Source organism: Struthio camelus, chromosome 19, assembly GCF_040807025.1.
Source record: "Struthio camelus isolate bStrCam1 chromosome 19, bStrCam1.hap1, whole genome shotgun sequence".
NCBI classification, from domain to species: domain Eukaryota; kingdom Metazoa; phylum Chordata; class Aves; order Struthioniformes; family Struthionidae; genus Struthio; species Struthio camelus.
Window position 1 is genome coordinate 3744840 of NC_090960.1, and position 24751 is coordinate 3769590.

The 24751-nt window shown below is 39.5% G+C and overlaps 1 protein-coding gene across 7 annotated transcripts in view; it reads right to left on the reverse strand.

Moving 5' to 3' along the window:
• Positions 1 to 410: 410 nt before the first annotated feature.
• CEP112 (centrosomal protein 112) overlaps positions 411 to 24751 on the reverse strand; it is a 183242-nt gene continuing 158901 nt past the window's right edge. For all 7 annotated transcript variants that reach the window (XM_068914100.1, XM_068914096.1, XM_068914098.1 and 4 more), the window contains 4 exons: positions 20861 to 20950; positions 4700 to 4801; positions 2272 to 2336; positions 411 to 852 (listed from right to left, as the gene is read on the reverse strand). In XM_068914100.1, the coding sequence (XP_068770201.1) occupies positions 849 to 852; positions 2272 to 2336; positions 4700 to 4801; positions 20861 to 20950 (261 nt within the window). In that variant the 3' untranslated portion in view covers positions 411 to 848. The remainder of the gene's footprint in view (positions 853 to 2271; positions 2337 to 4699; positions 4802 to 20860; positions 20951 to 24751) is intronic.

Genomic DNA, 24751 nt, shown 5'->3' on the forward strand with positions numbered 1-24751 from the left:
TTCATACCTCATCGTCTGCAAAACGTTAGGAATCGGCTTGGATTTAACAGGACTGTTCACGCCAAGAGAGTTTGTGCATGTGCGCGTGAGCACGTGCAGAACCAGGGCCGTATCAGTCCTGACTCTTTTTCAGTAACACGCATAACTGCGTTATCAGCAGATGACGAAGGACTCTTTCCTGTGACTGTTACATGTAATCCAACTGGTAGATTTATACGCTTTTAACTGGAAACGGTGGCTGCAATTGTCATTACGGTGTTTACATTCTCACTACAAGATTTTTCCTTGAAATACAGCATCGAATATTTTCCAAGTTAGAAAAAAAAAAAAAGCCACACAAAACTCTCATATGCACTGTAGCTATTTAAGTGAGTGAAATGCCCAAACAGTACAATAATGTCAAAACAAAATAGTACAAAATAATATTTTAATATTATGTAAATATATGGACACAAAACAATGTCAAAATATGTTAAAATATCTCAGACAATAATAATAGAAAAATGTGATTTTTTCATGTATAAAAGTGAATAGAATGGTATGAGGAAGTAATAACAAAAATATTAGCAGAGGAAATTTTTTCTTTCAGTAAGCAAACTCAGCATGGAGTCAAACACAATATATCAAAAGTGTAAGTCTGTAATAAGATAATGATAAAAAAAATGGAAGGAAGATACAACTAAAAAAATGCTGGCACGAGCAATGGATGTGCTTTCATGAACTTAATTACATTTTATGTGCTAACAAAACAGCCACTGATCTTTACATTTTAATTTACAAGAGCCAAATCTTCAAACCTATTCAAAGCAGTCCATCTGACAATTGAAGAAATCCAGCAGCTCCAGCAGCTACCTGCAAATTAAGAGAGTCTCATTAGTTGTATCTTATTACTCCTCCTAAAAAAAATGCAACAGGTTGAAATCAGGGTTGGGCCTGGATACAGCCGTGCACTGCTCCTGTGTCGCGCGTGCAGGAGCACACACGTCCCAAGGGCGAGAGCTCTGGGGAGCTACATTCACTCTGCAGCCACAGCCACATACACACGTTAAAGTTAGTCCTTCACTGAAGAACCGACCAGCATCAGCAAAAAAACCGCAGCATTTCAGTGAAAAAGGATCAAGTAAACACTAAAAACTCAGTGTGAATGCAGTCTTGGAAAAAAGATCCCGTCTGAGAGAAATTTTCTCTGGACAGAAGCAAAACAAAAACTGCTCCAGGTCTGCGAGCTCACACCTTTGCAGCATCGGTGGGAGGGATGCTCTGAATCTTGCATGTTCGCCCAGTCATTGGCCCGTCCCCTCTATCGGGACATGCATGAAACTCATCCCGCGCTCGGCTTTTGGTCACCTGCGCCCTGGGCCTGACTGAATGGCACACAAGTACTTAGATATCTCTTTTCCTAATTGTGAAGACACTAAGGCAGAAAAGAGACAAAATGCATCCCTTTGTAATGCCATTGCTGTTACTGCAGAGATTTTAGAGACTAGGTTCGGGCTTTATATTAATCTGGCAAAGTTACCTCCACTAGGCACGTTACCAAGAATCTATGCCATGAGAAGCTGTTACAGTTTCATCTTCCAATTAGCATTAGCTAATTCTTGTTAATAAAAATTTTAGGCTGAATATTTTCAGGCAACTTTTACACTGTTAACATTTTTACTTTTTTTTTTCTTTTTTTTTCAATTTTTTACATTTTTTCTACAAGCACACATTATCACTTGCAGAAGTCCTCTGGCGAGATATGAAAGCATCAATGAAATGTATAAATCTAAAAAGACTGACTGACTTTACTAGGAAGTTTCCTTTTACTCACCCATCCATGTGAATCACTTATTCTAAAGGCACGGCAAGTCTTGTTATTGCTGCAGCACTTGCCATAATTTATATGGGAGGGTGTAAACGTTTGAAAAAAAGCTCAGGCTCATGAAGATCCGGTACTTTGAAGATGTGATCTGGAATATTATGCATTGCGTCATTGTTTTCTATCTTAAAAGGAGGTGGCATCACCACAGAGCTGCAGCTGTGCACTGAGCCACTGTCTCATCATGAACATGGAAGCAAAGCCCAGACTTGTAAGGCACCTGCGAGTTCTCTAATCTTCCTCTAATAGTACTGACTAAGCACTGGGAAATTCTCAGATGCTTCTTCACGGAAAATAAGGATCTTTTAAAACTGCAACCATATTCGAGTGTTTTAATTAAGCCTTAAAACTTCAATTACTGGGATCCACAGGTGTGAAATGGTACAAATTGATCAAAGATACTCACGTACCTTCTGGTGCGGTAGGCATCCAGTTCTTCCTGTAGGACCGACGCTCTCTTCTGCAGAATATTTACCTACAAAACACATCCCACGTGAGAATGGCGTACAAAATCCTAATGAGTAATTTTGTACTGATTTCATAAAGGCTGACTTTCTTGTCTGTGTTGCCTAAATAAAATGCAAGAACACCTTGTCTGCATACTAGAATTAATCACAGTGCAGGATGGACCGTTGCTAGCGTGGCTTCCTCGGCTGGCGTACCCACAGTGCTACCGCTGCACACTACCTACTCCTTTAAGGGTGTAGGGAGCCAAAATGGTTTTTAACTTCAACTTGTGCTAACATATGCATTATACAACAGTTTGGGAATCCAAGCTCCACTCTCAATTCCAATATAAAGACAGCTTTTTGTTCCCTGCACTTTTGTGATGAACATACTCACCTGTCCTTGAAGTGTATGAAAATTAATGTTTATTAATACGGCGCGGCCATTCGTGGACAGCTCACCAAGAGCAGGCAATTGGGCAGCGTACTTTATATTTAGCAACATTTTAGAAAACTTTGCCCAAGCATCAAGTATTTTCCTTTTTGTTTATTTTTATCACTGCTTGGTGCTTCTACCCAGCCTGTCTTCTTCATCCTCCTCTGACAATAAATAACCCTGACAGGTGCACAGATTCCATCGCCCTTCTTGTCTGATGTTTGCAAACAGGAATTTCAACAATTTTCAAAGCCCAGGACACCTGTGCTGCAGAGCAGAGCCCTGCTTAGCGAATGGTCTGAGACTACAGCGTACTGCTGGAAATACTGCCAGCAGCTATGTATTTCTGGGATAACACCCAGTTTTTAGTTTGTCTAGTTACTTTTACTCCTTTGAAATGCTGCTGATGCTTAGAGAAGCCCTGCAGGTGGATATCAGAGTCTTTTTTTTTTTTTTTTTTTAAACTCCTTGGAAGGTGTGGTATCCTTGTATTAGCTCCAGAGGAATGCTTCCTAGCCAACAGTGTTAGCAGTCAACCACACTTAAAAATAGCTTACTGCTATCAACTGGAAATAGATTTCCACAGTAGATCCTTAACTCCTTATATCCCACAATTATTTAAACAAGAAAGAGTACCACTTCCATTAGGGATCCCTTGACATGTAAAACACACTGGCTACGACCATAACGTTTAAGTTGTGTCACTACTAGCACACAGCAATGCAAAACTTTCTCTTTCCTATTTCTGTTAAAGGTAAATTTTGCCAGGGGAAATGTCTCATGCATATGGAAAACACTGCAGAATAACTATGCATTTAAAAAAAAAAAAAAAACCCAAACAGCAAATGCATTAAATTACTAACCTTCCCCATAGAGGGAGGTCACATAAAAAAGAAAAATGGAGAGCATGTAGATCTATAATAGCTTACAAAACAGTCGTGAAAATTGGTTTAAGGTGTGTGCTGGTATCAAGCCTAAACCAGCATGCTGTGTCCTCAGGGCTTCTGTTTTTCTCGTGCTCATGGTCAGCTATTAGCCACAGGAATTGCCACGTCTTTTTCTCATTTCTTCCCTTTTTCCCAAGACAGGGTCCGAGTCCTAGACCATTTGCGAACACTCATAGTGTTTTACTTGAACTAACTTACCATAAAATACAGGTTATTTTACATCTGTGGTCACTCCTATTTAATGTTATTTACCCTTTCTCATACCTTCGTGTCTCTGCAAGTTCGAGCAATGACGACATTACGTTTTCCTTGAGATCCTAATACACTGAATAGGCAGCGTCAAATAACTTCTTTTGGGATCACATACTAGAAACATACCCGATTCATTAATAGTTCCCTGTTTACAATGACATTTTGATATTTCTATTAGCCAGTTTTACAGTCTACACCATATAGGTAATATTGATTCTCTGTTACTCCAGACGAGCCAGTCTTTTGCAGTATTAAAGAAAAAGCCTTACAGAAGTCTGTAAAATCCACATTATTCCCTTTATAATGGAAAAACGGGAAGAAATACAATGACAATTTGGACTACTATCTTAAATATCATTTATTATATAGGCTGCAAAGAAAACGAAATGATTCCTCACTCTCTTCTGAACCCCTTACACGCACCCTTTAATTCCTTCTGCAGAAACAGGGTAAGGAAGATGAGAGTTAACTGTACTCTATCTTGGAAAGTTTATGGAAAAAACTAATATTGAATACAGCATTATTTTCCACTTTCAGCAAGCAACTGAAGCAAAATCTGGGATCAAAAGATACAATATGGTAGCTCTTAAGATGAGGGAATTAGGGGAAAAAACTGACAAGCACGAGAGTGCTGCCATAATTTATTTTTGAGATCAATTCAGTATTTCGGCCAAATTTTAGACAGTCATACTTTCTTGTCCATAAGAAATGTTTTTAATCTAGTCCAAAAAATTGGAGATAAATAATAAAAATTTACCTGAGATTTTAAAGATACAATAGTGTCTTCAAGTTCCTGTCTCATAGATGCTGGCATCAAACCTTTGAGTTTGGTTTCGTATTCTTGTCGTATATGTGTCATCTGAAACAGAACAAAAAAACGAAAATACAGGTGGCCAGTCTTAGAGGCATGAGAGTAAATTTTTTGTTTCTTTTTCCCAGTTTGGAGTGCCAAGAAAACACAAATTTGGATAAGACTACGTAGCAGCACAGAGAAAGGAAGAGGCTCTGTGTGAATGAAGAAAGGCAGAGCAACGCAGATCTACAACCACACAGGGTGCTGGTTGGTGACAGAATAATTTGTGGTATCGAGGGAAAGGTAAGGAGGGAGGAGAGACATCAGCAAAGGCCTGTTAAGAGCAAAAGAGGTACAAAGGAGGAAGAAAGAAAAAAGAAAACACAAGAATGCAGAATAAGTGAAGAGGGGGAAAAATCAGGAACAGGAAACACTACGGCATTTGTCAGGACATGGGCTGAGGAAGCAGTAAGGCTATCATTCAGAAATCTATCTTAGTAGAGCATTTACAGAGACGTAAACTTTGCAACTTGTTATTCAGCAGCTCTCCTAGCTAACAAAACTTTTCTTTTTTACTTTGGTGGGATCTGAACCAGGCCAGTAGGGTGATGTTTGCCCCTCACATAAGCATTTGAAAATCTGCCTTAAAGTTATTAAACACAACATTTACAAGTTGTTCCTTGCCCTTTTTCGCAGATCATGATTCAGTCCTGCTTACTGAACCAAAGTCAAAATATAGTTAATCTACTAGTTTTCTAACTAAGCAGTGCAGGTACTAACCTGAGTAGAAACAAAATCTTCCCTGGGAAAAGATTTCTAGGCAGAATGTTTCACTCTCCACCGGGTCCTACACGCTATTGCTCTCTGCTTGACCTTTACGTGCTTTTGTACGGTAAGCCCAAAAGCCCGGTGGGGCTTCCAGCTCTTTTGAATGTGTAAGTTTGAGCTATCTACGGGAATCCTCCAAAGCTTAGTGTGTGATTCCCTTGCATAGGAACGAGAATGTCTAGCAGGACAATATTACCATCTGAACATTTCTTCATAGCGTATGCTTAGAAATATCAGTAGAAAGTTTTGCCTCCACCGCAACTAGACACAAACTATAGTAACACAGAAATGGAAGAGATTAGTCGTTTTGGTCAACAGGCTGTCCTGTAGGAGACAATCCTGAAAGGTGCTCAGGACATCCAGTCCATATCAGGGAACAATTCTGCAAGCACATAAATATTTAACAGACATTTATAGAGAGATTCAACATTCATTAAGTCAAAGCAATGTTCCTGTCATCTTCAACTGGCACTGCATCAGAACCGTTAAATAATAAAGGTTTTTGCAATTTCAGCAAGAAACTGCTCAGAGAAGGAGGAAAGAATTGTTTCAAATTTTTCAAAAAATAAATTTAACATGTAAAGGTCAAGGTGAAGGGGGTTTAAACCATTTCAGTTGGCATTTCTGACATATATATATTGCAACATCTTTAGTACCTTTGAAAAAAGTCCAGTTTCTGCTGTCCTATGTACTTTGAAGTTAATTATACTTGTCAAAGTTTATCAACCATAGTAATCATTTCCTAATTATTTGCATACTTAACTTTTTCCACCTTATCGATTACTTAAACAACCCACTGCCACAAACCAACATGACACTAAAAACACTCAGAGCCCTCCATGCCCAGACTGGCCCCATTCCACCTTCCTCCAAACCAGAGCAAGTCGTAAGGAAAATCTTATCCTAGGCTCGCAGCTTAGACAGACAGCAGCAACTCTTTGTCAATCATAAGACCACATTTTAATGACCCTGGAAAACAAATATCTAAAGCCTTCTACCTTTCTGTATGAACAAGGGCCCATGCCCATCTCCTGTAAATGCTTGAGTGTAGCACAGTGCTGTGGACTTCCTCATGCTTATGATCGTTAAGCTACTGATGACAACATCATAGGTGACCTTGCTGTGTTACGGTGCCTGAAATCTTCTTGCACATAACTGCACAAGGCTATCTGACTAACAGGAAGATATTGTCCTTTCCATTCATATGAGCTAGTGATATTATCATCAGTACAACTCAGTCTTTCACCATAAGCGGGACACTTGTCTTCACTCACCTAAGCAGAAAACTTTGCAAAGGAATTTACCAAAGAAGAGCAGAATGTCTGGAGGAGGAGAGGCTACAGGGGGGACCTAATTCCCGTCTTCTGGTTTAAAGTATATAGGAATACAAAAGGAAGAATTGACATCAAGCAAAATGCAACACTCACTCCGGTTGCAGTGATTAGGAAACCAGACCTCAGAGATCTAGAACACATTCCTGCTTGCAGCTGAGGAAGCGGACAAATGGACAGACTAAACAAAATGTTTGAACATTACTGCATTCCAGACTGAAATATCAAGTGCAGCATCATGTATTTGTAATTTGCAAGTAAAAAGTAGACGGCATGTTAGCTTGTTTTATCGTAGAGCTATGGGACTTTCAACAAATAGGTTCCGGTATTTTAGGCATGTTACAAGGTCAGACGTTCACACAAAAGTGATTACTTCTAAAGGACTTTTTAGTCCGTAATCTTATTAAACAGATGTTGAGTAAACAGGACTGTTAGAAAGTGGTGTTATATCAAGGTACAACTGGAAGTAGATTTGTGGTTCATATCTCCCCAGTGTGACCATATTTATTTGCTTAATCTTGACTCAGAAAAAGTACTGAGATTCTCATTCAGCTTTGTCCACTGAATCTCATAGGACCACTTGCACACTTTATCACTTTACTGAATCAGGGCCTCAGGTCTGTACTCAACTATTCCTATTGGACTTATCTAATCATACTGGAATAATGTAATTCAAACTAAGCAAGCACTTAGGTATTTTTCTGGATTAGTAGCTGAATACGTAAACAAAAGACAGAAGGGACTCAATATCAGATTAACTTATAAAATAACTTTAAACCTCCAAATTGCATGTTCTTTCTAATGCATTTACACACCAACACCATTTTGTGCTAGCGCTATTTCAAGTTACAAAATTGCTTAAATCTACCATTGTGACCACAAATCGAAAACTCAGGCTTACATTTGAAGAAGCCATGAGTTGTAGCTTCCAGCTTCCAGCTTGCGAGGAGTGCACGTGCAAATAAACACATGGCAACACGTGGCAACTAAACACAAAGTTCCCCGAAAGATGTGCCAATTACCATCTTTTGCAAAGAGCAGGCCACGCTAAAATATGCATTATGCATGATACAATTATCAACACAAAAGGAATAGAACAAACTGATGAAACTTTAGGAAAATTCTGTCTATGAGTTATTCCAACACGCAGAAGAAATCTCCAAATCTCTCTGCAAATAGGCAATTAGAGGCTTTCCTTGTGAGCTGCAAGTCAGTGATGCCACTATGCACATATAAAGATGTGATAGGAAAAAATGGGTGAGACAGGAAACCTTGTTTGAGCTCTGCCTATATATATGTCAGTGATCAAAATTTATGTTTTTTAAAGTTACTCTGATAAATTTATGCTACTATTTGTGTAAAGGCTTACAAAGTTATGCGTAGGTACTTTGCCAGCATAAATATTTTTTAAGCCAACAGCTTATTTGGGTGGGGACCTTGATGCAGCAGAAACATATATTTCAGTTAATTCAACACGTGTTACGTTTGTTCTTGGCGAGACAGGGGCAGAAATAGGCAGCTAGAACAGCAAAATGCTTTTATTTTCTCAGTTTTGAAAAATAAAGATGTGTTTTGCAAATAAGAGGGTCTAGATGATTATGAACACCTATCTGATCTCCTAGCGAGAGATAACAAAGCAGCAGAGAAATTCACCCACGCGTGCGAAGGCTGCAAAGGGGTGGGCGGGCGACAACGCGGGCAGCGGGCAGGGACTCGGCTGCCCCTCGGGGCCGTCTCCACTAACGCGCGACAGACGGGCTGCCACATCCCACCGGGTTGTGGAAGTTTCCGAACACTCAGGTTTCTCCCCAGTCCATAACTGCATTTAAGGTCAAGACAGAGACTCACTTACATGGCAGATATTCTTAGTTCACGGACCTGATCCCGTCAGCAGTGAACCACCAGTGACGCATAGTTCTGTGGTTGGTTCTGCACAAGCCCCCAGAGAGACAGAAAAATATCACTTTAAATTACTCAAAATTACCTCTGTGCCATGTTAGCTCAAGGTTCAAGGCTACACTTAGACGAGTCTAAGACTTGCCACTGCCTTGCCAACATGTTGGAGAGACTCAAGGAAAGCCTGGCACGGGGGTTGGGCTCGCTCCCAAGCTTGCTACAGACGGGCACCGCAGACGTGAGGATGCAAGCCTGACCTCCAGCATAACCAACGCGCTGCAATCGCACCACGACTGCAGAGCGTTTGGGCTTCCTCCAGTGCCAGCCAAACAGCAAGGAAGCGTGGATGGGAGCCCCTCATTATAATTTTTCCCAGAGGAAAGTCAACTAAGTCTCATTCTAAATACAGGCACCAAAAACTGCAATACAGTTCAGTGAGTGCAATAATTACGTTCTAATTGCGCAACTGTCTTCTTTCAACCAGGTCACTGTTTTTACCGGTTCAATCTGCAAGTGTCCTCTAAATACCTGCTTTCACAACGTTGTTACATTTGCTATTAACTCTGAAAACCAGCAAGAAGATTGCCCCCTTTTCATGAAGGTACTTCTTGGAAAGTCAGGAAGAAATACGTACTGTGCTTGAGAATACAGGTACATATTACTGCGTTGGCAGGAAAAAGAGAGAGAAAACGAGGAATAACCCCCGGCAGGCTGAAGCACTGCTTGGGGCTGATTTCTGCTCGTTTTCAGAGAGAGGACGCACACACTTTCTTGCAGTGACAACTGATCTTTGGGATACAACTGCAATTTGTTTGTTTGCTAAGGCAACTTTCTGAAAATATGTTACTTTCAACTGCGCTCATTAGTAATTGCATCACAATAAGATGAAAATAAGGTCCCAGCTGTTTCCTGTCATATTATGACAAACAACATGCTGATATTTTTGGCTGAAGTTACTATCAAGGTTTATTGACCCAGGAGATTAAAATAGTTCATAGCAAAAATCTAAATCACTTCTTATAACTGAAAAATAACACATATTGGGATAATATATACTAACTTTAATGAGGGAAGGTTTTTATTTTCTAACATTTATTTTTGACCAATGAAAGCTATGTCTGCAGGGATTTTTTTTTTTTGCCTTAAAGGCTTTTTTGTTCTTTTACAGCCTCAAGCGGCCTACCCTAGGATCCACAAATACTGTGTCTCCTCTTGCACCCTTGAGAGATGTTTAAAATTGCAATTCTTCAGCCCTCAGGAGGGCTTTAGTCTGCTGGATAAGGATACCTCTATTTCATTTACTGTTGTTTTCGTTTTTCTTCAGTCCCGAGAAAGGTTTTTGTCCTGTCCCCCCCCATTTTGGTGAGTTGATTTAATTCAGGAACCCCCAGGAAGGTTTTATAGGTTTTAATATTAAGCTGCCACATCGGTCTTTGTTTATTCAGGTTGGTGGCGAGCATAGGAGGTTTTATAGCTTTACCATTAATCATCTTTGGTGTCAGTAGAAACAACTGAAAGCTGAAGTTGTCACACATGGGTTAGTCGCGTGGTGAGTTGGAAACAGAAGAGACAAACTATTCACTAACTACACAAAAAGCAGGAAAGTTATAATGGCACAGTCTGTAATGAGGTCTTGTCATAGTCGGTCATCAGTCAATCTCAAAAGAGATATGAGTTTGCTTTGGACACTCAGCAGAGCAATGTCCAAAAGTGAGCTTTCCAGGCCACGCTGTCAGGCAAATTTCTATTTTACTACTTCAAGGAGCCTTCAAGCAGAGCGAGTTGCTGACAGAACATTGCAGAGATATCGTGCTACTGCTTATTTGTGAAAGCGCCAGAACTATGTTTGTGTGGGATGGGTTAGAGGTGGAAGCAGACAGGGACACGGGACAGAGCTGGAACACCAGTCCCAGCGGCACCTGGCTGCACTGGAGTCCGTCTCCTTCCTTTTCGAAAGAAACCACCTCAGCACATCCAGGAGAAATACTTTATCCTCAGCATGGCCTGATATATTTTAGTCCATGTGCTAAGCATAGCCTGTAAAGTAGAGGATATACTGCTTCTCCTCTAGCCTGCTCCTACAGCCAGGACCACGTCTCACGAACTACCGATCGCCAGCTCTCCCTCTCTGTCTTCCAAGAGCTCCCTCAGGTCGAGTTTATCACCTGGAGCTCACCAGCCCTGGGAACTCAGGATTGTGCAAAATTCCCTTTCAATCCATTAAAAAAACAAAGACGAATGCAATCTTTGCCAGATCTCCCAACTGTAAATTACTTCATTTGAACCAGAGGAGCATAAGGACAATGCAAATAAAACACTGACGTACCCAACGCCAAAGCAATGAAGGGACCACAGAAGAGTTGTTCCAGTTTCTAACAAAAAAAAAAAAAAACTTCTTGGAGGGCATGAAGTTAACATTTTGTTTCTGTCAGATAAGAATCAAAAGGCAATTCACTTGACTAAGGCTTTGTGGGTTTTTTTAGTATCTTAATTTCTGTCTGTAATATTTGCGAAGCATAATAATTACAAGTGTGCCATAAAATACGAGGATAGTGACCAAAAGGCATAATTAAGATCTTTTAATTACTATTGGATTGTCTCCACATTTCAAAGGAGTTAGATGAGATAAGTAATTTCCTATCTCTCTCAAATCCTTTCCTGAATTATTTAAACAATGGTGAGTGGCTTTAAAAGATGTTATAATGCTGTTTAAAAGCTACTCTCTTAAAAGATGGCATGCATGTGTTCTGCAGTAAACATCTCTGAGAGAAGATGTGAAAACTGTTGTGATAAATCTGAGGACATGTCAGGCTACCAAAAAGGTAAAAATAATTTCTTCAGCCTTAGGCAAATCATTTAATCTCAGACTAAAGTCTCATCCTCTCTAAATGAGGATAATAATAATATTGCATAGGTCAGCTTCACTCAGGTGATGGGAAGATTGCCGAAGTAATGTTTTGAATGCACTTTGAAGAGGGCAAGCAAAGGACAAATTACTACAATACTATCCCAATTAAAACAAAACAAAAAAACAAAAAGGAAAATCCAAGCACCAACTCGGAGAATGGCAAACGGATGATTAATCCCAGCTTGTTTGCGCCCTCCCTTATTGCAGTGACTCCTCCTCTGCTTTGCAGCATTCCTGAGCTCTAAACGGATGTAGCTCTGCTCCCACAGCGCGGCCATGTCCATCGGGCCCCTTTTCCGTCAGTCGGCTGGCCATGGGGATGCTGGGCAAGCAGCTCTAACCAGGGGACCAAATTACCCAAACCTGCAATTTCCTGAAGGTGCAGATCTCTTTGATAACCTCAGGCTTCTGTTATAAGAGACTACCCAAAATATTTGATGGGAGCTTGAAATCTACTGAATCTTTTTTTTAAAATGAAGACAATCAAGTGATGTATCAAATCTTCTGATGAAGAACAATCATTTGTCTTTTCACAACATATTCAAAGAGGAGCATTCACTGCTTTTTACTCCACATCCGCTCTTCTTCCAGGGAGTGGGAGTTTTCACTCCTATTGCGAAATGCGTGTTGAAATACAGTCATTACAGATTTAAAGAAATGTAATGCAATTTGATACCAATGTTCTCAAGTTCTTAAAAAAGTAACAAGCGCTATAAATTGCCTGAATTTGTTTCAGCTGAAAAGAGTAACTGAGCAAGATCAGCTGAGCGAGTTATTTTGTCAAGTGCACACCATGTTGCTCTCTGCTGAGAAAATACCACTGGAGAACCTACCCCATTCCGACAGTTCCAATAAAACACAAATTGGTGGCCTAGTTGTCCTCTTTGTTTTTCTGTCTTTAGCTAGTAAAACAGCTGAACGTCCCAAACATTTTTGCCTTGTTGTTTCACGAACCCCCAGGGACCTGCAGTTGGGCGGAGCTGCTTGCTACGCAATCTGAGCTTTCCGCTCTACGTCAGCTTTTCTCAACCTGTGTCCAAGAGACCTTAATACTTCAGTGGTTTGTATTCCGATACCTTTCTTCTCTTAACCAAGATCTCCCACCTGGAAAATCCTCTGTTCGTAGTTAAGCAATAACAGTCTATATAATTCATAACTGCAAAGGAAGAGAAGTCAGGCAAAACCTTAAAAAAAAGCAGTGGGCTGCATATGGCAAGAACAGCGTTCTGGGGACTATGTGACTTGGAGAGGCATAAAAGCTTTCACTGTCAACACCATCAAACAATGAGGAACGCTGCGGCTAGAAAATTCTCGCTGTTCTTTCCACCTCCCCCTCTGAAGGGCTCCACTATTGTTCCAGTTGGGATTTTGAGGATCCCTGATTTCTTTATCCGTCTCTCTGAGTGATTCATCGCCGGTGCCATCTTTGTCCCTGAGCAATATTTCCTTCGGCTCTTGTCAACGCTGTTCTTTCATCGACCTCAGAGGTCATTACTATGTGATAAACGGTGCTCTCCTCCTCAGGCTGAGGAAAAGGTCTCAAAATACACCTTATACATGCCGACCTACAGCGTAAGAATAGAAATCTAAAGCAGCCCAATAACTCACCAGCACTGCTGGGCCAAATCTAAAAACACATGCTATTAATTTTTGGTTCTGTTGATGGCAGAGAAATTCTAATAGGCTATCAAGACAACTAAATCTGAAATCAAGCTACAAGCATCTCTGACACCACCACCGGAAGGTATTTCTGTATTTCAGTTTTACATTCTAGCATGCGTTACCTTCTGTACAAACCCTTCCATTGTGGAAGCACATTAAGGTCTCGGCGTCTGATCCTCGGAGGTGCTGAGTGCTCACCAATGACAACAAGGATTGACAACGCTCAGCAACATGCAGGATTAAGCTCAGTGTGCTCCCACTATCTGTGTGAACAAACAAATCTTTGTAGATAATAATCAGAAGCTACTTTTATTATCACCATTTCCTCTCTTTCAAGAACAAAAATTTAACGAGCATCTAAACTGGAAAAGAAGCTGCCAGACTGACAGAGCTTCACAGCTGGTAGGAGTGGAGTCCTCTAAACTTGGAGCCCGGTTAGTGCAGTTGACAGCCACTACTATACCTCCTCTACGTACTTCTTACAGAGGGCATTTGGTGCTGATTAAACTACACACAAAAATAATACTTTAGAATTTAAATGATGTTAAAGAACAGCATAAAGCTGACCTTTCTGAGTCATTTTTAGCTCCATCCAGGCACCTCATCACCTGGAAAAAATGAACGGGACAAGTCACTAATTGGCCATGCCTCACTGAGATCCTGCACTGTAGATGAGGTGTCTCTTCTCTTCTGTCATTCAGCTGGTTCCTGGATGCATTTCCATTTCTTCTTTTTCAGTTCCCTGCATTAAAAAGCAGCACCGTTGTTCCTTGTAGCCCTATTTTAAACTAGTCCATGCTTCTGAAAGAACAAAACTCCCTTAATTGACAATATGCAAACAAACCACAGACACTCCAAAACGATGCACTGTTCTATTAAAAGAAAGCTTTCTTTCTCATTCACTAATACTTAAGAAGTAGAGGTAGAAAACCGACATTTGAAAATCCTCTCTAATTCCTGCATGCCAGCATATGCTTCAACTCTTTTTTTCGGTAAAAATTCTCTTCTTCCTTTCAACTATTTGCACTCTAATTTCTGTCTTCTTTTCTTTCTCCAGCTGGTTACTTCGTTAGAGTAATTCTTTCAGCTTTATGAAGTACGTACTTATTTGTGCATTCTCCAGTTGTGTCTGATTACCAAAGTTAACATTTGATCATTGACTTCCACATGTACAGCATCGTCTCCCTCTGTTCCCTTTGACAGCTTCGCAGTTGGTGCAAGAACCTTCTCTCCCGCAGCTCCTGCCATATGGAGCTCCTGCTAACTTTCAACTCCATTGATTTCCAGCTCCTTTCAAATCCCACCTGAAAATCTGTTTTTCTGTGCTTGAATCTCAGCTTCTTCCTCCTTCTGCTACTCTGAAACTTCACGTTATGCAGTATAATTTACTATATTCTACTCAGTTCTCCACTCCTTTCATGACAGGCTGTTAAAGAAGATGCTTTACAAAATTTAGAACATGTCAAATACAAAGTTATATTGTTACTATTGTAACAATCTTGGTCTTACTTAAAAATTGGGGGGCATTATTGCATCAAAGTGATTCATAAGCATATCAATCAAACTACTTGCATGGCAAGACACTAACCGACCTAAAAGTTGTAGAATCGGGCTCCAAAAAATGCTATCATCCAATTCATGTTAGTCAACGTTTTCATCCACATATAGGCTTATTTGTCTGTCTGTTCGCCCATGAAAAGTCCCTTATAAAGAAATCAGCCTGATTCTCTCCTCAACAAACACTATCTGGAAGTCCCAAATGAGAAAGACAAACTAAGGAATGGTTGTCTCCCTCTGCTTACGGCAAATAGACTAGCGTGCGCTCACGTGTTACATTCTTCACTGCTTTTATGGGGTCCTTCAACCTTTTATCTTCTTTTCAATAAAAATATTTTAAACTTTAAATTTGTTCACCATAAGTAGTGAGAAAATAAATTTTCTATTGTGTGCTCTCTAGACACTGAATTGGCAGATTTTCAGGTGTCAGCCTGCGGAAGGGGGGAGCTATGCTATTCTGGCTGCTCTCTCTTACACTTTTCACTAGATGTATAAATTTCATGATGGCAACGTTTGAAATGCTTTATGGAAGGCAAATGGCTGAAGCATGCAGTAGCCTCCTGACCCCAGGGTTTGGGATGTCGGCAGAGCACTGGATGGAAAGCATGCACACCGGCATGGCAGGGAGCCACCCTCCTCCTTCCTCTGAGCCGTGCAGAGCTGAAGAAAAGCAAGTGCTCGTTAAATCCAGCCTCTCCATTATGTGCCGATCCCGTGCAGAAACTGCGGGCACGATTTTAATGTGACAGCCTTTGGTGGCGCTGTCCTTGAAAGTCACAAAGGAAACTTCTTTAAGATTTTCACTTTCCTCACCATTGCAACAGAGCCTGCAAGGTCCTGATCACAGGGCAGCTTGCCCAAGTGGTTAATCAGCTGGTCTGAAGCCAGCGACAAAGCAAGGCTTTCTCACTATGAATCACTTCTGTGGTTAAGATCATTCAAATCTAGACTAAGCTTCCTATTTCTGTGGGAGCAGAAATGGGTCTCTAGGGGAAAATTCTGGAAGAGGTTCAACGTAGTGGGTTGAAGCAAGCAGAGCAAATGGCAGAGTTTCATCACTAACTTCAACGGATGCTCATTGTTTGTTTTGTAGTTTCCAAAGTGCTCATGAGCTCTCAAAAACAAAGAGTGTCTAGAACACTCCTCACCTGCAGTTGGCCAGAAAGCAAAGCTATTATTTTAAAATACCTAACCTAGAGCTTATTGTCCTGGTTTTAGATGACTCTGATATGTTCTGAGAAAGGTAAAGACCTCTGAGAAAGTCTGCAAATTCCAGGGTCAAGTTTTGACAAAGAGAATTCAAGGCACTGGTCCCAGAAGCACAGCATGGCTTTTGCAATCATCTGAGACACCTAAGCTAGAAGTCCTCATGTAACATGAAAGGGTCTGGTTTTGAAGCAAACTTCCTGCATCGGTTCAATGTCTAGATGCTGGAAATCCCGCTGCTTCCATGTGATTTTCCAGAGCGTATATAGCCATTCGTCAAACTTGTGATAGCAGCCATGGCGTAATCGTAAAAGCAGGTCAGAATAACAGAAGTGAAAGTCAAAATTTTATGTGAATTCTTCCGACTACATTTATCTTTAAAAGTCTGGATATCTTTAAAAATGAGTCTGAGAAGAACTATGGACCAAATGCCCTAAACAACAGGGATAATACTACTCAAGCTTTCCAGCCTTCATTGTATTAAGGGCTACTCGGGGTGCATGCTCTAGACATTTTGGTCACCTCAGTCTTACTGATTCTTTACTCATAGCTCCACAACTCTGTAGACAGTAGTGCTATTCCTGTGAAGAATAAGGTGTGGCAAACGTTAAAAGTTTGCTAGGCTACATAGCAACTAAAATTTCAGAATGATGCATCATAGCAGTCGTCTGAGAACAAATATATTTAGTTGGCATGGAAACAGTAAGTTAGGCTGAATGTGATAAATATCCAGCAGTCATAAAAAATTGAGTAAGTCAGAATAATAAACATTAAAAAAAAAGAAAACTCACTGAATGCTATTAAATCATAGCTCTCTTGCAATTATCGCTCCTGTTTTCATTTGAGCACTGAACTGAAATCCACTTAACAAAATAAGCTGTTCCGTTTTATTCCAAATACTTCTACAACATCCTTACTTGGATAAGCCCTTTCTCCTTTTTTATAATCTATTTGAGAAAAAAGAAATTAAAGGGTTGGAAATCTATACTGGTATTCTCCTTCATTTCCTCAGTAATATTCATGAATTGAACATAATTGATTTTCTGTCTTCACAGAATCTCCCTCCTTTAAGGTCCTGTTTGTGACATGACTGCTCGGAGGAGTATTCTTACCGTTTAAATGCCTTTAGTGATGTTACTTCCACTGTTTTTGAACATAAGAGGGACTTTTTTCCTCTATTATTCCCAATTATAAATTTAGCATCGTACTAAATCCACCCCTATATTTAAAAACATTAAAATCAGGAATGAAAAAGCCAGTCAATTCACATTCTGAAAAAAATTCTTGCATGTGATTATCAAAAGAGAGATTCTTGGAGGTTTTTTAATATTTTGAGTTGTGCTGACTGCCCTTGCATAAAGGAATTTGAAATGAACTAACGTATTCTAAAGAAATCTAGGTAATTAAGCAAGAACAAGATAGCTACCATCAATTTTTATATAGGTCCCAATTCAGCCCAATTTCTTGCACATGCCTAAATTCACATACTCACTAAAGCACATGCTTAACTGGCATGCATAGTATTTAATTACACACACACATACACATCATAGGATGTAAGGTCTGCTGCATTAGCGACTTAGATTTTTTAATTAGGAGTGACACCTGCAAGAAGCTGTATGGTTCAAGAACGGGAAACATTTCTGGTAGAATGAAAGATTTCTCCCTCAGAAATCTTGTCTTGCATTAGACCCACGCATTTATTGGAGATAACCAAATGCTACAACATAAGAGTACACAATACAGGAATATAATCAAAATTGGGTTAGCTCATGGGAAGCCAATTCCCAGATTTACATACTACTGAGATGCAAGAAACTTTAGCATCGATTTACAAGGAAATGGTTTGGATGTACCTAGATTTCCTAGGAACCTCTAGAGTCTGCATTAACTGTCTTGGACTATCTATCAAGCAACCCAATGTGAGTTACACTATGCCTATTTCTAGTTTGCCGCTTTCCATGAATACAATTACACATCTCAAGAAGTCAGACACCTCACTTTTGAGAGAAATGTTCAGTATTTTGACAGGAAGAAAGATTATACACACATTTCTGAGATTCCAGTCTGGGAGAAATATCACTGAGCATATACAGCATGCCCTAGAAAACCAGCTGAGCAGAGACAGGGCAACCTTTATGGAAAAGATAAAACTAGTTAGATTAGTCAAAGGGAAAGAAGTTCTTGGGGACTTTAAGATAAAGGTATTGGAAACAAAATGAATGAAAATTGTTTTTGACAAATGTGTGTTAATCTGAAAAAAACAACTGAGATAACACAGATATCTGTGTAGGTGATTGTATTTGCTCACACTGTAAAGAGGATCAAAAAAGTTAACAGACGTAAACACAAGTTCATACAATAGCATGAACAATTGGAACAAAAAAGCTTCACAAAAGTAACAGTTGAACTGGAACGCCAGGCTCAGCTCTAGACATCTCACTGCTTTAGCATCACGGTCCTAACATACTTTTTTCCCTCCCTTTTATTTATGGAATGGTTTGTGTCAGTAAGTAGACTCTGTCTGGATAATTAAAATAAAGAGAGGTTAATTCTGTGCAATCACCGGAGGGTTATTACTAACGAAGAGTTAAGCTTCATGAATCTGTCAGTCACTCTTGGAGACTGAAGAGTTATAAGGACATTGCACTGAAAAGAGACAAACATGGAGCACTAAGATACCACCCAACAAGCCATAACGAGAAACAGCTTTTTATTTTTAATTAAAAGCACAACAAAATGCTTTTTCATGTCTCATTCATTTGTTTGTTGCTGTTATAGAATCAAAACACAAGATTTTTCCTTTTAATGAAAAACAGAAGCTGTTTAACCCTCTCTTCTCCTTAGTTATAGACATGTAAAAGCTCAGAAAAGCAGCCTTTGTAATAGCGCCAACACAAATTTTGATGTTTTATGCAATTCTCTATCAGACAATATTTGGTAAAAGCAGAAAGCAAGTTCTAAGCAGCTGCCTTAAATATTCCAGCTCCCTCATCAGCTGATTAGGCATTAGCTACTCTTAATGCTTGACCAACATGTTTACAGGTAGTCTGGCCAAGACATAACTGGAAGTATGTCAAAGCAGTCATTTTTGTATTTTTATTCCGGAGAGATAAGCATAACTAATGGATTAACCAGTCACAGAGAAGACACACTAACAACTTTCAAAATGTTTTTCTGTGCAAAAAAAACAAAGCCACTGAAACACAAACATTCTCAATGGATCCAGCTTCTTCAAAAATTCTCAGTATATGAATGGAAGAAACCAGACAGTCGACTAACTCATCTATCAGCGTTACCATAAATCTGTTAATGTATTTCCACCTTGCTGGAAAAGCTCTAAGCTGGCTGGTGCAGCATAATTTAAATCACATTTTGGATCCACATACACTGGAGAATGGTACATTCCCCAGCTGAGCTGGTCCTACAGTAATTCAGCGCGGACTGGGTATTAACGTAAGAGGAGAGCTTTGAGGCAGAAAAGGGGGATCATCCTGTGCTCTCTAGAGCTCTCGTCTTTCCCTGTTTCAGTCAGCTATTTTTTATTTTTCCTTCAGGATCCCCTCTCAAAAACGATCAGAAAATAAAGGTAAAATGGCAGTGGCAAAGAGAAAAGAAAAAAAAATTAGAGATTTGGAAGAGGCCTGTCATAGTGTGCAGCCCAGTGCTATTCCCTGTGAGGGACAAGCATGCTGCTGGATATGTAATTTCCCTTCTCTTTTCTAGGAGACTCAATCTGCAATGCAATGCTTGTAGACCAGGCACTGGTTACATCAAATTTCACAGATGCCACAAGCATTACAGCCCTGGATGCGCCTGACCCGACCTCTAGATCTGGGAGACAGAGCAAGGAAAAGAGAAGAAGAGCAAATCCCTGACTTCATGGAGAGGAAATACATGACGGTAAACACTGAAGGTCAATGAGGGTTCCCATGCGCAAGTAGGATAACAACAACTGGAGAAAAATATTTGAAATTCATGATTATTACTCTTCTACAACCACTCCATACTTCTATTTCTTCAAGTTTGGGTTTAGCAACACCTCATATACACAAATAATTGTGGATACTGTTTGATCAGCACCAAACAAAGTTCTGAAGTGCTGCACAAACTCATTTCTATTGGAGATCTGCACATTTGTAAGTGATTCAGATATCCACAACCGCTGTGTTTTCCTGAATGTTTAAAGGTAAATTTAGTTTAAATGCAGATCATTCACTTTCCATTTCAATACTAGTCTGTAAATTACCTGCACAATTTTGCTTGAAGCAAATACAATCTCTGATTTCCCTGAAAGTGTCCAGAAATTTTTAGCAGTATTTATCAAATGGAACTGTTTAGGGACAACATGCCAGAACAACGCATACATAAGATCAGCAATAAAGATTATTTTTAGTTCAGTTATTGTCCAGTTATAATTTTCTTAATACAAGCCATTACAGGACACGTTAGAGTAGTCCCCAAACCCTCTATCAAAACAGTATAGTCACTTGAAAATAAATACATCATTTAACAGCTAGAATAGTTGAAATACCAACTTGAAATAGAGAGCATGAGATAAGTATTTGCCTGTAGGGTTCAGACAGTTTAATTCTCTTTTATTAACAAAAACAGAAAAGAAAGCTAGCTGAAAATTTTGGAGGAAAATATGTGCTTTTGCTTTGAAGCAAGATATCCTTCTTAAACATAGACCCTCCTTGCCCAAGGGAAGAGAAATAGGGGGCCAGCGCCAGGTACCTGCTCCTGGGTCTCCAGCTCTCTGTGTTGCAGCTTCTTTTCTGCAGATCGCATCTGAATGCGATAACTTTCCATCTCATCTCGTAAGGCCTGAAACAATACAAATGGATGCAAAACACACGTGAGAAACACAGGATGACAGAAAAACTTATAGATAACGTGGTTCAATAGGCTGAGTAAGAAAACAGTGCAGTATCCGTCCAGTTCCTCAGCTATAGTTGCTTTTAGCAATTCATGAGAGCTGCTAAGAAGCAACAGGCCCAGCTTTGCCACCCACATTGACAAAATTATTCTGCATAGGTGGGATAATCAATTAAACAGGAGGAGTTAAATTGCATTAAATAGTATAGTTAAATACCGAGGCCTATCCTATCATAGCTTATACGCATTCATAGTAAAAATGCAATAAATACCCTCAAAGATTGAAAGTGAAATAGAAATGTTGCAAGTTCTGTCTCCGATTTTTGCTATCAGTTTATTTGTACAATCTGTGCCTCCTAGGCGCACTTTTGCAGTGCACCAATAGCTCTTCCTCTAAACCAGCAGAAGGATCCTTTGGAAAACCATGTCTGGAATTTGCAGTGACAATGTACTCCCTGTTATTTCAATGGGAAGCTTTCTGAGATGAGGGGCTCCCTTCCTTCCTTCCCTGTGGTAATGCCTAGCATGTGATGTACAAATGAAGTAAAAATGGTAATAAATAAAACAGATATTATGATCGCTTAACTCTACCACAACTACTATCCAATCTTTACTTAGTTCAGAAATAATCACTTTTAAACTAAGCTCATAAAATGCATGGACAAATTTATTTTGTCATTATTGTTCCTCCTGTATATTTATTTTTATTACAGCAGCCCCTCAGAGCCTTGATCTTTTTGTTCTATGCTTAACAAAAGAACAGTCATGCCCCAAGGAGCTGATAGTCTGTTATTTCTAACAGATATGCACCAAACAAACAATACAAAGTTTCAAAGATTTTTTTTAAAGTTGTCTAAGCATTGTTGAATGTTTGAATACACACTTAACATTCACTTACACACTTACTAAAAGCTTAGTTATGTTGTCAGCTTGAATAAAGGCATTGTTAACTGCAAGTACTGACTTGAAGCAAAGTGCACAATGAGTATGTGGGGCTGACAGCAACACGGAGGCAGCCAGGGCAGCTGAGAGGGAGTATTTTGAGTTATATTTCGTATGCCAGGAGATCAAGGCATAGCTACTCATCAGCTGAAAAGTGTGGAGCAGAGTCAGGACTAGACCAGAGTAGAGACTCAGACTACATATAGGCTACATAGAGAGTGTCTCAGTGCAGCTTCTCTAACAGCTGAGCTGCACAGAGAACTTCTGCAGAGCTTGCTGCAAAGGAGAGACCAGCAAGCCCATATACTCTTAATGCATTTTTCAGAACATGTGATATGGTTATCGTTTGCTTCCTCAAAGTAGAATACCCATACATAAATCAGGATCATTAAAAGTACTCACAGTACAAAGATTTAACAGAAAAAAAAAAAAAACGTTGCTCTTTTCCACAGGACTGAAATACTGTACTCTCAAATCATTTACAGGATAAAATTGCTATTGAGATAAGATAAGAGGACTACTTATGATAGATCTTGCACATTGTTTTGAAGTGATGCCAGGCATTAACTTTAAAGTCTTACAGCTATAAGACTATTACATATTCTGATGCCAAAAAATTTAACCAGACCCAAGCATGAACTTCAGATCTGCCCAGGGACTTTTATGCTATCACCGCTGCTAAGAAATGTTGAAATCCAGTCTTTGAACCCAGTCTTCTACGCTCAACGAGTCTTGCAGTATCTTTAATTAGCATTAATATAATGAAACATATGTGTGAATTGTAGGCTTCTTATTTCCTTTTTGTACATCTAATATGGCAACTTAAAATACAAACAAGCCTACCTTGACTTAAACCTAAAATGATCAGGTAATGCAACCGTAGAAATGTGATACAGAACAAACAAGGCCTTTCTACACATCAGAAAGTCCCAATTAATTTGTAAAAAGTCTTGCCCCAACTTCAAAGTGAACAGGCATGACCGTTACAGAACAACTCTCAAGAACATCCATGGAGCACATTTCAGACAAACTACAAAGTGTGATCCATCTTCTCCTGCTATTTCCATGTGATCAGTTTATACAGTCAAAATAGCTTGGTATGGTGAAAAATGAGGAGGCAGGAACCCTTGCTCCACTGAATCCCCACATCTGAGGCTGATTTCTTCCTGCAGGGCCCTAACACTTGTCCTCAAGAGCAAGTTTCACTCTTCCACACTATGCTGAAGATGGTCAAGAGGTTGCATATATATATTTGTATAATTATGGGTTTATACATATATATTTATCTCAGAGAACAGACTTATATCACATTGCATCACAAAACTCTGCAAGTACTGAACACAAAATGGGATCCCAAAGAGCTCCTGGTAGAGTGAGCAACCACTTGGTGGCAGACAGGAGAACTGGTCTGGTGCTGTTTCATTCCCTAACTTCTCCATTTTGACTTTTATTTTCTACAACAGGCGAGCATATTTTGCAGAGCATAAAATGAGAGGTTCTTCTAAATCGGAGGGTTTGTGATGCTTCTTCAAGTAAGTTAATCTGGGAAATTCAGATGACCCACAGTCTTTGCCAAGTCCGTCTACTCTAGACAGGGTTTGCCGGTGCACAGCACACATTTGATTTCATTAAGAGAGCAGACAATGCCTTGAACTAATACAGTTTAGAAAAAACTTTTTTGCTATACTGTATAAATGTAACAAACTACCAAGTCTTACAATTATCCATTCATCAGTCATCCAAACTTCATGATTCTTCCTAGAACACTGAAATCATGGGCAACAAAATTACTTACTTCTAATTACTGTTTTCAGAGATAATCTTATGCAGGAATTTGCAACAACCATGAGATTTTAATGTTCCTTTTTTTGGCATGGCTTTGATCAAACGCTGATCTTTTTATTTTTCATCTACATGATGATAGGAAAGCTGGAATTCCCGTACGAACACTCTGAGTTATCATAGGACGTCCTTTATACCCAAACCTAGATTCTACAAAGGTGACGAGAGCTGGTTGGTCCTCTACTTGTCTAGGTTTATCATCAATAGTCCAAAAAATTGTGAAGTCAGACAGAGAAGGTAGTGTTATTCCTGCCATCCTAATAGGAGATATACCAACAACCAGACATGATGTGATTGGAAAGGTCTGTAAACTCATACGATATATTCTCTGATGTCATGAACAATGCACCCTTCTGAAGGTCACACGGAAAAACCTCACTATTGGCATAAAAACTTCATATTCACTGGTCAGAGCCTGAATGTTCTGATATCTACTTCTCTGGGTCCCCAAAACCATTCTGTCTTTTTCTATATCTGACAGATAACCTTTTCTCACATAGAATGCTCTTAAAAATGGCAGACAACTTACCCTAGGTACACCACAGAACGGCTCTTTGGTAAAATTAAACAAGGTTTTTGTTTTGTTTTTTTTAGAAATGCAGTTCTTCTACAGCTTCCAAGTGTCAGATTTTACCCACAGAATAACAACATGTCTGTTTAATAGCTGTTGGGTTGGAAAAAAAGGGATAGTAAAAAAAAAAGCTAAAAAGAGAGTAAAAAAAATGCAGGCCATTTTTTGGGTGTCAGAGGCTTTTTTTTTTTTCCAAAGTAGAAAACAAAGCCAAACTTACTAAGTTACATTTTTCAAAGTACAAAATTAATCCCCTTCTTTCAGCTTTGCTAAGCTGACTTACATCACTGCTATAAAGACAGTATTTTTTTTTCAGTTAAACCAGCTTTCAAATGCCATGTAAACATGTTTGCTGTTGAAAGTCTACACCATACCTGACCTTGGAAGTGCTTTGT